At 36.6% G+C, this 15,521-nt stretch overlaps 1 protein-coding gene across 8 annotated transcripts in view; it reads right to left on the reverse strand.

The window, feature by feature from the left end:
* Nucleotides 1-385: 385 nt before the first annotated feature.
* The window catches only part of C1QTNF7 (C1q and TNF related 7), a 129,821-nt gene continuing 114,685 nt past the window's right edge, over nucleotides 386-15,521 (reverse strand). For 5 of the 8 annotated variants that reach the window (XM_036851946.1, XM_036851938.1, XM_036851940.1 and 2 more), the window contains exons 2-3: nucleotides 7,035-7,280; nucleotides 386-1,369 (exon numbers count right to left, since the gene is read on the reverse strand). In XM_036851946.1, the coding sequence (XP_036707841.1) occupies nucleotides 738-1,369; nucleotides 7,035-7,272 (870 nt within the window). In that variant the 5' untranslated portion in view covers nucleotides 7,273-7,280 and the 3' untranslated portion in view covers nucleotides 386-737. Of the gene's footprint in view, nucleotides 1,370-7,034; nucleotides 7,281-9,510; nucleotides 9,578-15,521 lie in introns of all 8 variants that reach the window. The other 3 variants (XM_036851941.1, XM_036851939.1, XM_036851942.1) reach the window with 1 other exon arrangement.

A 15,521-nucleotide genomic window follows, 5' to 3' on the forward strand; every position in this document is an offset into this window, starting at 1 on the left:
TAATGTCCTTCCATGTGTAAAATCTTCTCTGTCCCCCACCCCCAGGAACAGATGCCTCCAGCATCCAGTCAATTTATTTGCCATGGTGCTCATCACACTGAACTGTGAGAGTGTGTTCATCACACATTAGCCTGTATGAAGGTACAGATATTGTTTTAAATTATTAAATCTGACCCAGCATCAGAGTGTCTGGCTCATATGGGCTCATTAAAGAGTTGTTGAGTGAATATATACAAGCATGAAGGAATGAATAATACAGTAAAATAATCACTTCTCTTTAGCTTGCTTGAAATTACTTGGCTTCTCTTACCTTTGGGTTTTTACTTTTTGAGAATTGTCAAGGACTTTGGGATGTTATGACTCTCTTAAGTAATAGGCAAAAATGTAATTTTATGAAGATTTAATGATATAATATCATTGCCAGCTGGTTTTAGCACTCAGGGAATTTAATAGAAAATTTGTAACATTGTCTTTAATTTGTTTAAATATTTATGAACATCGTTTTTGAGAAAACATATCTGGGGTTATTGTTTTATAGAATTCAATTTGGTGTGGTTTCAATGGTTTGGTGGTTCAACCTGTTTTAATAAATTCTGCTAGAACTGTCTGTAAATTCTCTGGAATCTGAGTGGGTGTCTTTTTGTATCTCATTTCTGCTTGTCCCACCTTCCAGGGCCCCAGATTAAATCAATGTGTCTGTCACAAGGATCTTGGGACATTCAGACCAGCAGTCCTCATCAGAACTCGTCATCTTCTGATATGGAATCTAGATAATCTGTGTCAACATATAGGAGAAATCCAGAGAACAAGCTGTCTGCCCAACCTGGGTCTGAGAAGAGGCCATTCTGGTCAGTGAAGAAGATCTCCAGCCAGACTTCATCTTCTGGCTGCAGATAGATGACTGTGGACCCTGAAGCCACGTCATGGTTTCCTGTGTTGGCGTCAAAGGTCTTTATCCGGTACTGCCCATTGTGTACCAGCCCAATTGCCAGATGCTTATTTGCCAATGTGATATCATAAGAAAAGTAATAGATCCCTGGGAAAGCACAGATGAACTTCCCTGTTGCAGGGTTGTAGTGCTCTCCCTCATTGAAGAGGACCTTGTTAAATATAATTGGTAACCTTTCTTCTGGGTAGCTGGTTGTGATGCCAACAGAAAAGGCAGATTTGAGCACGATGCTTCCACATCTACAAACACCAGGCAGCCCTGGGTCCCCTTGCTCTCCTCTGTCTCCCTTTGGTCCAGGAGGCCCAACAGGACCTACTTCTCCTTTCTCTCCCTCAGGTCCCATGGGTCCTTTCTTCCCAGTCTCTCCTTGGTCCCCTTTCTCTCCAGCAAGGCCCAGTGGTCCAGTCTTACCTCTCAAACCTTCAAAAAGAGTTTATAGTTTAATTAACAGTTTCTGTAAATATAGAGTCACAAACAACATGCCCACATACCCTAAATATTTTTTCTCAGTCAACTTTCAACAGTATACTACTACATAATTAATATTTAAATAAATCACTAATGCACTAAAATGGAAATAGAAAAATTTCATCAAAATGTCAAGAAAATTTTCCTGAATATGTAAGAAATCATTTAAAACCTGATTAATTTAAAATAAGTAACCATCATTTTGATGACAGATTACCTGCTGCTAAATTAGACACATATAGATACTTATCTCTATAGGAGGAATTCAAGGAGCATGATATTATTCCCCAGAGTGAGGTCATGGGGGCAGACAGAACAAGATGAATCCTTAGAGGCTACTTAGTCTTATGCACCATTCTACTTCTATCAGGATTATTAATATTGGGTTGGCGAAAAAGTTTTGTTTGGGTTTGGAAAAAGCCCGAACGAACTTTTTGGCCAATCCAATAAAAAGTTAATCAAAGTGAGATTAGCTCATATTTATTGAACATTTACAATGTATCAGGGTCAATGCTTTAGGTGCATGCATTATCTTCTTTAAGTCCTGCAACAACTTTATGAACTAAGAATTATTATTATTTCCACTGTAGATGAGAAAACTGAGCCATGGAGAAATTAGTTTGCTCAAGGAAACAGAGCTAGGGAGTGATGGAGCTGTGATCTGAACTCATGCCTGCCTGACTCTGGCATCCGAACATCTGGGGCAGTGGCCAGAGTGTCATTTGTAAAGTGCACCACAGTAAGGGCTTTTCAATATGTCACGATAACCAAACAACAGTGACTGCCACCACTGTGCAGGAGTTCTTTTTTGGAGGAGAAAACTGAATCCCAGAGGGATGAAGAAACTTGCTTCAGTAGCAAGACTAGGACTGGAATCCAAGTCTTAGCCTAACGATGTTTCTCCTTCATCAAAATGCTTCTTACTTTTGGGGCTAAAATAAAAAACCTTTAATTCTTTTTGGCTCTGCAGCTAAATGGTTGTATTATTTTAGGCAAGTCCTTTACTTTCTCTGGGTCTCCATATTTGTAGAAAATACATAAGGGCTGTGAAAGGATTTCAACAAATTCAAAATCATCATACTGGAATATTTTCTGTTTGTTCAGATATTTATATCTACAGGTCAACCATAGGCTAAATGTAGAGAAATTGTGATCATGGGTTGAAAGTGATAAGCAAAATCTATTGAATTTTTAAACCTTATATGTAATAACAGTGACTTAAAAGTATAAAAAATGTCATTCAATTTTATGGCCAAATCCATTCCATAAATATTTTCTTGAAAAGTATCCAAATGATTGGTAATTTGTAATGCACTTTTGTAGTCAGGGAAAGCATATTGTTGTTATATTGTGTACTTTTACTCTTAACTATGTATTTGTTCTCAGGAACTTTTATTAAGCTAAAACTTTTATTTGATAGTGCTTTGATATCATTTATTTGAATATTACACATACATCAATGTATGAGTTTGATCATTTTTCAGTTATTTGGCAAATTTAGCAATGAAGTGTTCTGGATAATACAAGTTTCAGGAGAATTAAAGCTTTACCCTTAAAACATCAAGTATTTTGTTTCAGTAATTTTAGAAAGAGGTTGTGTAATAATTTATGATGCATAGAAAATGCTAATAATGAATGTAACCCTTTTTTGGTGACTAGGATCAGCGTTGTTACGGGTCATAGGAACATCCTCCAGCTCTAGATGACTTTTGTTATTAAGTCGAAATTCCACTAGCCCCAGCCAGAACAAACTGGTATTCATTTCTGGAAATAAGGCCATAATAGTCTAATCTTTCAATGTTTGTTTCTTTTTGGTAGAAATGAAATATGAATACTATTTTACTGTTAAATTAACTTTCGAATCAAAGACTACAACTTATACATTGTTATTTTATTTTCAATAGGAGCTAACTTTTGCTGTCTTCATCAGTGACTGATGCATCAATAAAAAAAATTTTGGCATCAGTAACAATTTCTGCCATTAAATTTCATTATGTACTGAAATTTCTTTGCCTCTATAACTTTGGGGAAGTCACTTATTGTCTTAGTTTCAAATGCCTCATTTGTACTATGAAGAAATTGGATCTAAGTTCACTCTAAAGCCGTTGGGAAAGTAGTAAACAGTGACTCAGCAGACTTGGCAAGCCCTAATTCAGCCATGGATTAGTTAGGTGACTGTGAAGAAGGGGCTTTACCTCTCTGACTTTAGTTTCCCAGTCCTTGAAATGAAGGTGTTGGACTAGATTGCTTGAGGTTTCATCCTCTTGAAAATTCTTTGAGACCAAACCGTAAATACTAAGATGCAATTTTACAATGCTAGCCGTGAAAAGATCTTTATAATCTCAGCACTTGGATCTCTGTAGCTATTTAATATTTTGAACTGCTGGGAGTTAGATAATCAGGGACTAGTGGTAATAATTTACAGTAATTCTTTCTGTTTGCGTGAATGATTTACCCTTGTGATAAAAGCCAATTAATGAAGAATGGAATGAAGGGATAAATCATTCCCCCTCCCTATTCAGTCAGACATAGGCTGGGTAGAGAGGAGAATTATGGAGTGTTAGTCTATGCTTAGATACTGAAGCTTAGAGAGAAAGAATTTCTTCTTAGTTCTCCACAAAACAAGCTTACAAGGATTTTTTTCTTCAGTGCCATTTCTTTTTTCCATCCATCCATCCATCATATATGTATGTGTGCATGCATACATTTATCTAAACCATCTAATACTGATTGGTCATCCACTACATGCCAGGCACTGTTCCAAGGGCTGAATGCCATTGACATGAATGACACCTGTCCTACCCTCAAGTTAGCTGTTATGACATATGTTGTGGTCTGCAAATATGGGCCATAGCTAAGTTCATGAATATCTGAAGTCATATAATGAAATAGAATAATCTGTTCATGAGGTGGTTTTAGTGTTATCTGAAGATATTTATATGGATGTACATTCACATTAAATTAGATTTTAAAAATATGCTACCACAATAATTGCTATAGACCAGTGAGGGAGACAGATATTTTTACAGAAAATTGATAATTCAGTATAATAAACTCTGTATTTGTAATTTAGAGTAGGGAAGTTGGAGAAGACATATACTTGACCTTGCCAGCGGGTTGAGGTGGATGTGGTGGGGATGAATGAGAAGACATATATGGTATTAAAGGGGAAACAGGAAGCAGAAGCTTCCAGCCAAGTTGTGTCCAGTTCCAGCCACATTAAAAGCTAATTCTCAAAGCCACAAGACTCTGTTCTTATTGTTTGTAAGTGAGGTGTGCTTCTCTTCATTGACCACAAAGGCATTCTTACCTTTCTTAGCTGTCGTATATCCTTACTTGTGTATATGTATCAATATATATTGGATTTAAATAACTAAGGTTGGGAAAGTCTTTTTTACTTTTGAATCTCAATTTTGTCATTTGTAACATTATTATTATTGATTGTAATTTTAGCTAACAAGGTTATGGCTGAAATTAAGTACTAAATGTAAAATTGCTGACACCTAGTAAGTTCTTAATTAATGGTGATGATGGTGATGTTGATGATGATGATAGTGACATATTGTAATCATGTGTTTCCACATTGGCCTCTCCCACCCAAATGTTTGCTTATCAAGGCAGGGACAATGTCTTGTTCATGTTTGCATTCCCTAGATCAGTGTTCTCAACTGGGGGCAATTAAACACTGCCCACCAAGGGAAAGTTGGCAATGCCATAAGACATTTTCATTGTCACAATTGGTGGGGGATGTCACTGACATCAAATGGGATCCTGCTAAATGTCATTCAATGCACCAGATAGCCATCCCACAGTTAATAATTATTTGGACCCAAATATCATCAGTGTGGAGGTTGAGAAACACTGGTTTAGAACAATACTGGAGAGCAAGAGGTGCACAAAAAAATTTGTTGAATGAAAAATGCATGAATGGATGGATGAATGAATGGATTGATGAATATGGGGGATAGCTGATCTCATATATGGTTAAAATTATAGCAATTACGAACATTCAGTTTGCTCTGAATACATATGCATATACATATCTTTAAATAACACTAGAACTACCTCATGAAATGGATAGCTCATTTCTAGTTTATTATATGGCTTTGGATATTCACAAACTTAGCTAAGACAAATATTTGCAGATCACAATGTAATAAATAATAACAGCAAACATTTATGGAATGCTTACTACGTGGCACTTATTCTATTGAGTACTTTACATGTATTATCTTCCTTAATCTTCACAATGACACTTACTACCCCCAGCTTACAAATGAGGAAACCGAGGCTCAAAGAGGTTTTTTTCCTCAAGGATGCTAAGTTAGTAATTGAAGTGTCATGTCTTTCTGACTCCAGTGAATGTTTCTGTGACTCCTACATTATTGCTTCTAGACACAATAAACTAAAAGGACCAGTAATATCTAACAATGATCCTGGTGTTATTATAGGATTTCAAACGTATTCATGATCATGATACAGCAGTAAGAGAGTTCATATGTGCTACCAAATAGAGCCTTTGAAAGACGTAAGCTCCGAATGAAAAGTTCTTTATCTGATGTTGAAAAGTTACCTAAAGATACTTTATCTAGTGTTGATTAAGGGTCATAGATTCAGTAGCTGCTTATTTGCCAAATATTTTCTGCATGATAAATTCAGCAATGAATTGGTATCTAACCTTCTGAATATATATTATGATATTGTTTCATATAACACCAGTAAATCACGTGCAATGACTAGATAGAGATGTATTTCTTAGATCTACTGATTTTTTCTTCCTGTCTTTTGTTCCACATTTTACACTCAGAAACTTGTTTTCAAAGATTGATTCCATCCAAATCTTCCTCTTTTAGGGTTAACACAACCTTACTAGAATTTCAATTCGGTTTACTTTGAAGGATTGCAGAATCTGGCAAGCTTCATGGGCCAACTTATTTGTGGGGAAAAAGTGAAAATTACTGAAAGAGTAGGACACAATTGTGTTGCTGTAAAGAGCAATAAGACGTCTATATTTCAGCTGCTACAGGACAGGTGGGAGAGTGTTGAACTAGGAAAGGTAGGCTATACAGTATTATTGTCATTTCCTTTGTGACAAGTAAGCCTTTTGTGTCTTTGTTAAGGATATGAGTGCAGAGCAAGATGGCCCCTGTGCTTTTGGCTCCTAGTTCCTGCCTCTCCTTCATCTCTCCGTCTCCTCCCCGTCCATCTGTCCGTCTATCCATCCATGCTCTCTCGCATGCAGCCACTGCCCGCTGGCTGTACCAGCCCAGAGGTCACGGACATCAGATGTTCCAGATGACTCCAGCTCTGCCAGTCACTAGACATGCACTTCCATCTTCAGTAATTCATTTAATCATGCTACCGCTCTGTGTTCTCATGTATAAAACGTGATCACGTCCCCTTGAAAGAGGTGTCATTACGATGCAGTGAGAATGCAGGTAGAGGGTTTAAAGCAGTATCTGAAGCATAGTGAGGACTCAGTAAATTGTTACGATTAATGAAGGTGAAGTTGAGAAGGGACTTAAAGGGCAATTCTCATTAGAAAAAACAACAAAACAAGGGAGTGATTTTCAGGTGGGGGTGACAGAGGGGTTTTTTATGGAACTTCATTCATTACCTGCAGCCCCCTTTTCACCTTTCTCTCCTTTCCTGCCGTCTCTACCATCTCGTCCTGGAAGGCCGATCCGACCATGGGGCCCAGGGGAGCCATTTGCTCCAGGGGGGCCTGGAGGTCCAGGTAAGCCAGGAATGCTACAGATATATCTTGGGGAGTAGCTGTCTCCTTTGAACTGATTACCCCGAGGTTGTCCACTCGCACAAATGGCAAAACTTGTAACATAGAGCAAGACAAACATCTTTGGCTCTGGAAGAGAAACACATGGACATAAATGCACCCTCTTAGGTGGGGATTTTGGCATAACTGAACATGAGAATGGACATTTGCAACAATTCACCCCAGGGCTCACCTCTCCATGTGTGTCTAAATACCCTGTTTGCCCTCATAATACCATTGAAAATTATTAGCACTTTATTGATAGAGAGTTCTCAGTGCCCCACACAAGGGCTGGTGGAGATGAAGTTGGTGAAGATTTTAAAAATTCCAGAATAAATCACTTTGTTGCATTTTCTTTTCTGCAGGAATCAATGGTGGACTTTGAAAAACAATATTTTGTTTTTGCAAAAGTACACATTTTTAAAAAGAAAATTAGAGATGCAAATGAATAAGATAAACATTAAAGTTATTCTCACCACTCACAGATAATTACTCTTTACATTTTGACGTATACATCCTTCTGGTGTTTTCTTTCTATGCTATGAAGAAAAGTGATGTTATGACATTCCTGCAAGTCTTTAACTTTTTTTCACTTAACAATATGTCGTGAGCATCTTCCCATGTCAAAAATTATTCATAACATTAAAAAAATTGTTGCATTTGCTTCTACTGTCCTTTATGTACAACATTCCCCATTATAGACGTTTGCTTCCAGTTTTCTGCTAGTATAAACACCATGCTAGATAGACACCTTTATATCTAATCTTTGCATGCTTCCACAGTCATTTTCTGAGAATTTATAGGCTTTTTAAAGCAAGAAAAAGGAAGTGACATTTTCAGGAAAATCATGTTTTTCATTTGATAATCATGTGTAATGTCAATTAGTGTTAATTGGAGTACTGTGCATGTCCTGAGTGGAGGTGTCTCAAACTTTAATTTAAAATCTGCAGGATATAATGCCGTACTGTCCCATTAAGCTGTTAGCACTGGGGCTCAATTAAAGTGGTGAGTGAAATTAAATCACGCATGTTGCCACATGGTCCGAGTGAAGCAGGCAACAGATCTCTTCAGCTCTGATCTAATGGGATTTGGTTTTTCCCTCCACAAAGCCTGGCCACTGAGGATGATGGATCATTTATTAGCATCACATTTGGCATATAGGCTGAGGGGTGCATAGTGTAGGCTTGGGACCCTTGATTTTCTAGGCTAATGTCTTACAGCTATCAGCATCTTGGGTGGGAGTATACATGTGATTCTGGGATGGTATAAATGAGCAGTTTTTGCACAGTTGGACCTATACTTTAATAAGAAATCTGTGGAAACAACCTGAAAGTCTATCGACAGATGAATGGATAAAGAATATGTGGTATATATATATGCATACACACACACACACACACAAACACAGTGGAATATTAGCCATAAAAAAGAGTGAAATAATGCCATTTGCAGCAACATGGATGGACCTAGAGATTATCATACTATGCAAAGTAAGTCAGAAAGAGAAAGATATGATACCATATCAAATACCATATGATATCACTTATATGTGGGATCTAAAATATGATACAAATCAACATATCTAAGGAACGAAAACAGACTCACAGATATAGAGGACAGACTTGTGACTGCCAAGGGAGAGGGTGTAGGGCAGGGAAGGATTGGGAGTTTGGGATTAACAGAGGCAAACTATTATATATAGGATGGATAAATAACAAGGTCCTACTGTATAGCACAGGGAACTATACTCAATGTCTTTTGACAAACCATTATGGAAAATAATGTGAAAAAGAATGTATATATATGTCACTTTGCTGTACAGAAGACATTAACACAACATTGTAAATCAACTATACATCAATAAAATAAAAAAAAGAAATCTGTACAGTGCTTGATGTATATGCCTGGTGTATACTTGTCAAAAGGAAATAATCATAACATGTGGGAAAAGCAGTTAGATAGAGTTTCTTTTTTTTTGACAGCCACATCAGAAAATTAATCAGCACACTGTACCACTTTTATAGCACCCATGAGGAAATTGCAACATCTTGGAATTAGATCCAGAAATTTGCCAGAGCATAGGAATGACAAACTGAGAAAAACATAGTGTGCACATGTGGTTCAAAATAAGTCTGATTCCTAGAAATCTTATTAGTGAAAAACTGAAGCAACTTATCCAAATATAGGCTCTGTACCCTTGACCAAATCTCCATGTTACCAGTGTCCTTACCCCTCACCAAAAAAAAATCAAAGAGAACATTTTTCTATGCCCTGTCTCCTTATAGAACACAAACTCAAAATTATTTATCTTATTACTCACCTGGGATTAAGGCACGTTCTGAAAAGCCCAGCAGATCTGATAAACATACCAGCCCTTCCAAAGGTGCCTCAGATGAAAGAAAATGGAAAGAATCTTTTATTCAAACCCTTGTCAGTTAAAACAAGACAGGATGATTAAATTGCTAGATCTTCCACCTTGCAAAAAACTGATTAGAGGAAGCTTTGGGAAGGGATTTAAAAGAGGAGAACAGATACTTATAAGGAGGCTTTTAACCAGACATGGAATGCGATGCTGTAGCTGAAGCCAGGAGCTGGTCCTAAGAGGGACTTGAAACGATCTGGTGAGAAGGTGCTTTGGGCAGTGGCATCTCAGACACTGGTGGAGATGCTGAAAACATACATGCCAATAGTTGGGGATCAGTCTATGAAGGAGCGTGTGGTCAGAGTTGATGTTATGATGGATAGAGGATGCAAAAGTTTTAAAGATGTGCTTGGAAGAAAGGATGTTAATATTTCCAAGAGCCAGGTAAAGGTACTCAAAGGAAGAATAAATTAAAACAACTGAAACAAAGATACTCATTGAACAAATGGTTTGCAATTCTTTGACAAATGCACTAGAATATTGTCTGCACAGTAGTTTAAATGCTGAAAGCATTCTCAGTTAGAATACTTTGAAAGGCACTCAGAATGGTTATCCATTAATAATCCTCATCAGAATTGAGGAGCGAGGTGTTGTGGCACCTGACCCATGATGATGACATGATGGTGAGTGGCTTGGTTCGAGGCTTGGGACTCAAATCGTCAGGATGACAAAGGGGTGTGGGTTACAATGGAAAACTACAGTGGCATTATCTTGTAATGGTTCTTCATTTCATTTAAAAGTCAAAAGCCTCGTGGTACATGGTCTACAAGGCCCTACTTGATTTGTTGCCCATCTTTCTTACCTCCCTGACTTCATCTTCTTCTACTCTCTTCCCACTTCCTCATCATCTGTCACACTGGATTCCTTGATGTTTCTCGAAGATGCCAGATACGCTCTGCCTTAGGGCCTTCACACTGTCTCTTCCCTCTGTCTGGAACTCTTTTCTCCAAGATGCCTACATGTCTCCCTCCCGCATCTGCTTCTGCCTTTGTTCAAATGCTACCATTTCATTAAAGCCAACCTTCACCTCCTCATCTAACATTGCAAATGACCTTCTCCTACCCATGACGTGCCCTCTTTCTGTTCTATTTTTTTCTATTCTCCATTGTACTCATCATCCTCTAATTTACTAGATTATTCTTAATTTTATTATGCTTTTAAATTTGTAAATATCTCTGTCTGATAGAATGTAAGCTTCATGAGGGCAGGGATCTTTGTCTTAGCCATTGATGTCTCCAACCACCTAGAATAGTGCTTAGCACAAAAAACTCAGGCTGAGGGCAAAGGAGATTTTGGGGGTGGGGAAGGTGTGATTTTTGTGGGAAAAAGACTAGATAGAAATTATGGAATATGAGAATATTACAAAAGAAAGAGGAAAGAGAGAATTTAAAGAAATATTCCTGGGGTCTATGGGTCCCTTTTGCAGTATCTGTTTGAGAAATACAGATAAAGGATTTAAGTTGTTTTAATTTTGTATAGTATAAAGTATTTAAAATATTTATTTTTGTATAGATAAAACATGCACGTTCATAAAATTAAAAAAAGATGTGCAATGAAAAGGAAATCTCTTCTCTTTCCTCTCAGTCTCCCAGACATGTAGGTTCTCTCTCTAGAGGCAATAACTGTTGCTAGTTTCTTGTGAGTCCCTCCGCCTGTAGGCATACTGTATGCAAATTCCTGCACCTTTCTTTTCCACTTAGCTTGGAGATATCAGTATACAGATAAAGCTGCCTCATTCTTTTTTTAGTCGCAATGGAATATCCATCGTAAGAATCTATTATATTTAACGAGTCACCTATTGATGGATACTTGGGACATTTTTATTCTTGTGCTATTACAAACAATAGTGCGATAGATATTTATATGTATATTCTTTGCATGTGGTTTATGACATGAGCAGCAAATAGCTTTTCCCAGTTTGTTTTTTCACTTCATTCATGTATTTTAAAAAATCTTTTTATCTTGAAGACATTTTTGAGGGTTCAATTTCTTGTGTTTAGAAAACCTTCCCCACTTCAAGATAATAAAAAGAATTCTCCCACTTTTCTTTCAATTTTATTTTCATTTTTTCACCTTTAAAATTTGAGCCACTGGAGTTTTTCTGATTAAAAAGTGTGAGGTAGGGATCCAACTTTATATTTTCAACACCTTATATTAAAAAATCCATCCTTCAACCACTGCCCCACTGGTTTGCGATGAATTTGGTTATTCTGGCTGGGAATGAACTATGTGAGTCATGGCTCTATACACATTACAATACTTTTAAACAGCTTTTTGAGATTTAATTTACACACCATAAAACTGACCAATTTAAGGTATACAATTCAATGTACACCATAATCTAATTTTAGAACATTTTTAAAACTACAAAAAGAAACATACATATTAGCAGTCACTCCTCATACAAAATACTTTGAAAGATTGCATTGAATTATGTAAATTTATGTAGAATATGTGCTAAAATGTATTATTTTTTTCCACTAGTGTGGTCCTTTGGAGTTAGAAAATCAAAGCTCTGGAAATATTGTTAATTTGAACAGATCTGTCTTGGATGTTAGCTGTAAATGACTCTCTATACTATTTTTCTGTAAGGATTACAAAGTAACAGATCTTTAATTTTTTTAAATCCCTATTTTAACAATTATAATACTTTGTGGTACTATAGATTTCGAAGCCTTCATGTTAATGTATATTTTGAACCTGTAAGGCAGGAATGTAGTATATAGTGTTTTGTAAAATTTTAAAGTCATAAAACCCTTTATTTTTGCTAAACTAGCTATGGAAAACACTTGGAGAAATACTGAATAAATCAGTGCAAAGATTCACCTTCTAGAAAATGTGTCCACAGTTTGAGAGCTTTCAGTAAATAACATGTTTTTTCTTTATTATAAAATAAAATAAGCCCATGCATACATGGTCAACTAATACTTGACAAGGGAGCCAAGAATACTCACCAGACAAAATATAGTCTCTTCAATAAATAAATGGTGTTGGAAAAAACTAGATATTCACATGCAAAAAAATAAATAAATAAGAAATTGGAACCCTATCTCACACCACTCAAAAATATAACTCAAAATGGGTTAAGGACTTAAATGTAAGGCTTAAAATCATGAAACCTCTGGAAGAACACCCAGGTAAAAAGCACTTGACACTAGTCTTGGCAACAGTTTTTTGAATATGACACCAAAAGCTTAAGCAACAAAAGCAAAAATAAACAAGTGGGACTACATCAAACTAAAAAGCTGCATAGCAAAAGAAATGATCAACAAAATGAATAGGCAACCTATGGGGGAGAAAATTTGCCACTCATGTATCTGAGAAGAGGTTAATATCCAAAATACATAAAGAACTCATATAACAATACTAAAAACCAAATAATCCAATTAAAAATGGGTAAAGAATCTGAATAGACATTTTTCCAAAGAGGACATATGAATGGACAGCAGGTACATGAAAAGATGCTCAACATCACTTATTATCAGGAATTTGAAAATCAAAACCCCAATAAGCTATCACCTCACACCTGTTAGAATGGCCATCATAAAAAGACCAGAGACAATAAGTGTTGGTGGGAACATGGAGAAAAGGAATACTGTACACTGTTGGTGAGAATATAAACTGGTACGGCCACTAGGGAAAACAATATGGAGATTCCTCAAGAAATTAAAAATAGAACTACCATATGATCCAGCAATATCACTTTTGAGTAGTATCTATCTGAAGGAAATGAAAATCATTACCTTGAAGAGATATCTGTATTCCCATGAAAACTCTAATTCGAAAAGGTACATGCAGCCCAATGTTCATAGCAGTATTATTCACAATAGCCAAGATGTGGGAGAAACCTAAATTTCCATCAACAGATGAATGGATAAAGAAAATGTGATATATATATATATATATATATGTGTGTGTGTGTGTGTGTATATATAAAATATACAATGGAATATTATTCAGCCACAAAAAAAGAAGGAAATTCTGTCATTTGTGACAACATGGATGAACCTTGAAGGCATTATGCTAAGTGAAATAAACCAGGCAGAGAAAGACAAATTATCTTGCTTATATGTGAAATCTAAAAAGCTTAACTCATAGAATCAAAGTAGAATTGTGATTAGCGGGGGCTGGAGTGTGGAGGAAACAAGGAGTTGTTGGCCAAAGGGTACAAACAAAGGATCTTCCAGCTATGAGATGAATACGTTTTGAGGCTCTAATGTATAATGTGGTGTCTATAATTAACAATACTGTATCATACACTTGAAAGTTGCTGAGAGAGTTGATCTTAAATGTTCTCACTACACACAAAAAAATAATAATTACCTGAGGTGATGGATGTGTCAACTAATCTTATTGTGTTAATCATTTTGCAATACATATGTGTACCAAATCTTCATGTCATATACCCTAAACTTACACAATGTTATATGTTAATTATATCACAATAAAGCTGGAAAAAAATTTTAAATGTAGTTGATAGACATGTAAAATTGTCCAGCTGCTGTACAAAACAGTATGGTGATTACTCAAAAAATTCAATATAGAATTATCATATAATCCAGCAATTCCATTTCTGGGTATACCCAAAAGAAATGAAAGCAGGGGCTCAAATATGTTTGTATACCCATATTCACAGCAGCATTATTCACAATAGCCAAAAGGTGGAAGCAACTCAAGTGTCCATTAACAGATGAATGGTTAAACAAAATGTGGCACACACATACAATGGAATATTATTCAGCTTTTAAAGGAAGAAATTTTTGACACATATTACAACATGGGTGAATCTTGATGACTTTAATGCCAAGTGAAATAAGCCAGCCACAAAAGGACAAATATTGTATGATTCTACTTATATGATGTGTCTAGAATAATCAAAATTGTAAAGAAAGAAAATAGAATGGTGATTGCCAAGGGCTGGAGGGAGGGGGAAATGATGAGTGAGTGTTTAATGAAGACAGAGTTTCAGTTGGGGAAGATGAAAAGTTCTGGAGATGGATGGTGGTGATGGTTGTACAGCGTTGTGAATGTACCTAAAGCCATAGAACTGTGTACTCTGGCAAATTTTATGTTGTGTATATTTTACCACAAAAAAACTAAGTAAAAAAAAAAGATTAATTAGGATGTATGGAACCTACTAGTATTCTTATTACTGTGCTTTAAAGACTCCATTTACTCAATCCCCACACCACTTTTATGAAGTTGGTGCTATTATCTTCACTTTACAAATAATAAAATGGAGAGTCTGAGGGTTCAAGTCCACACAGCCCAAAAGATGGCCCAGGCAGGATTTGAACTGAGCTCTTTTGTCTCTAAACACTTGGGTTTTCCCTGACATCATGTGAGGGAAACTGTAACATTACTTCATGGCAAAGGGCTCGATTACTAATTCAAGTTGAAAATGTGTTTTGCCTGGAAATCATTAGAAGGAGGGTAGGTAACCATGGAGGCCAAAACGAGATATATCCTTGGCCTGCAGGGGAAGGGATTTCACAACAGCAGGGTTTGTCCTCCTCTGGCTGCACTAGGAGTGCACCGTGAACAAGATGGGATCGGACCTGAGCTGCTCACACCCCAGTGCCTTCTGTTTGTTCTTCCTCAGCTCTCTCTTTGGGGCCCTGGTTTTCCTCCTCAGAACGGCTTCTTCTGTTGGCCATGAAGTCCCTTCCTTCTCCTGTCTCTACTCCACCCAGCATAGCCACACAACCACATTGTGTTATGGCTAACTATTGCTTTTTCTCCACCAAAATGCAAACTCTATCACGAACATTTAGGACAAAGACTGATCTACAGTAGAGGCTCAACAAAGGTTGAATGAAGGAAAATATTCATCAATATTTATTCTTATAAACAGTTCATAATTTATAAAGCTCCATCTGCTGTATGTAAAAGGCTATGATGGCACAACA

This window comes from Balaenoptera musculus, chromosome 5, assembly GCF_009873245.2.
Source record: "Balaenoptera musculus isolate JJ_BM4_2016_0621 chromosome 5, mBalMus1.pri.v3, whole genome shotgun sequence".
Classification (NCBI taxonomy): domain Eukaryota; kingdom Metazoa; phylum Chordata; class Mammalia; order Artiodactyla; family Balaenopteridae; genus Balaenoptera; species Balaenoptera musculus.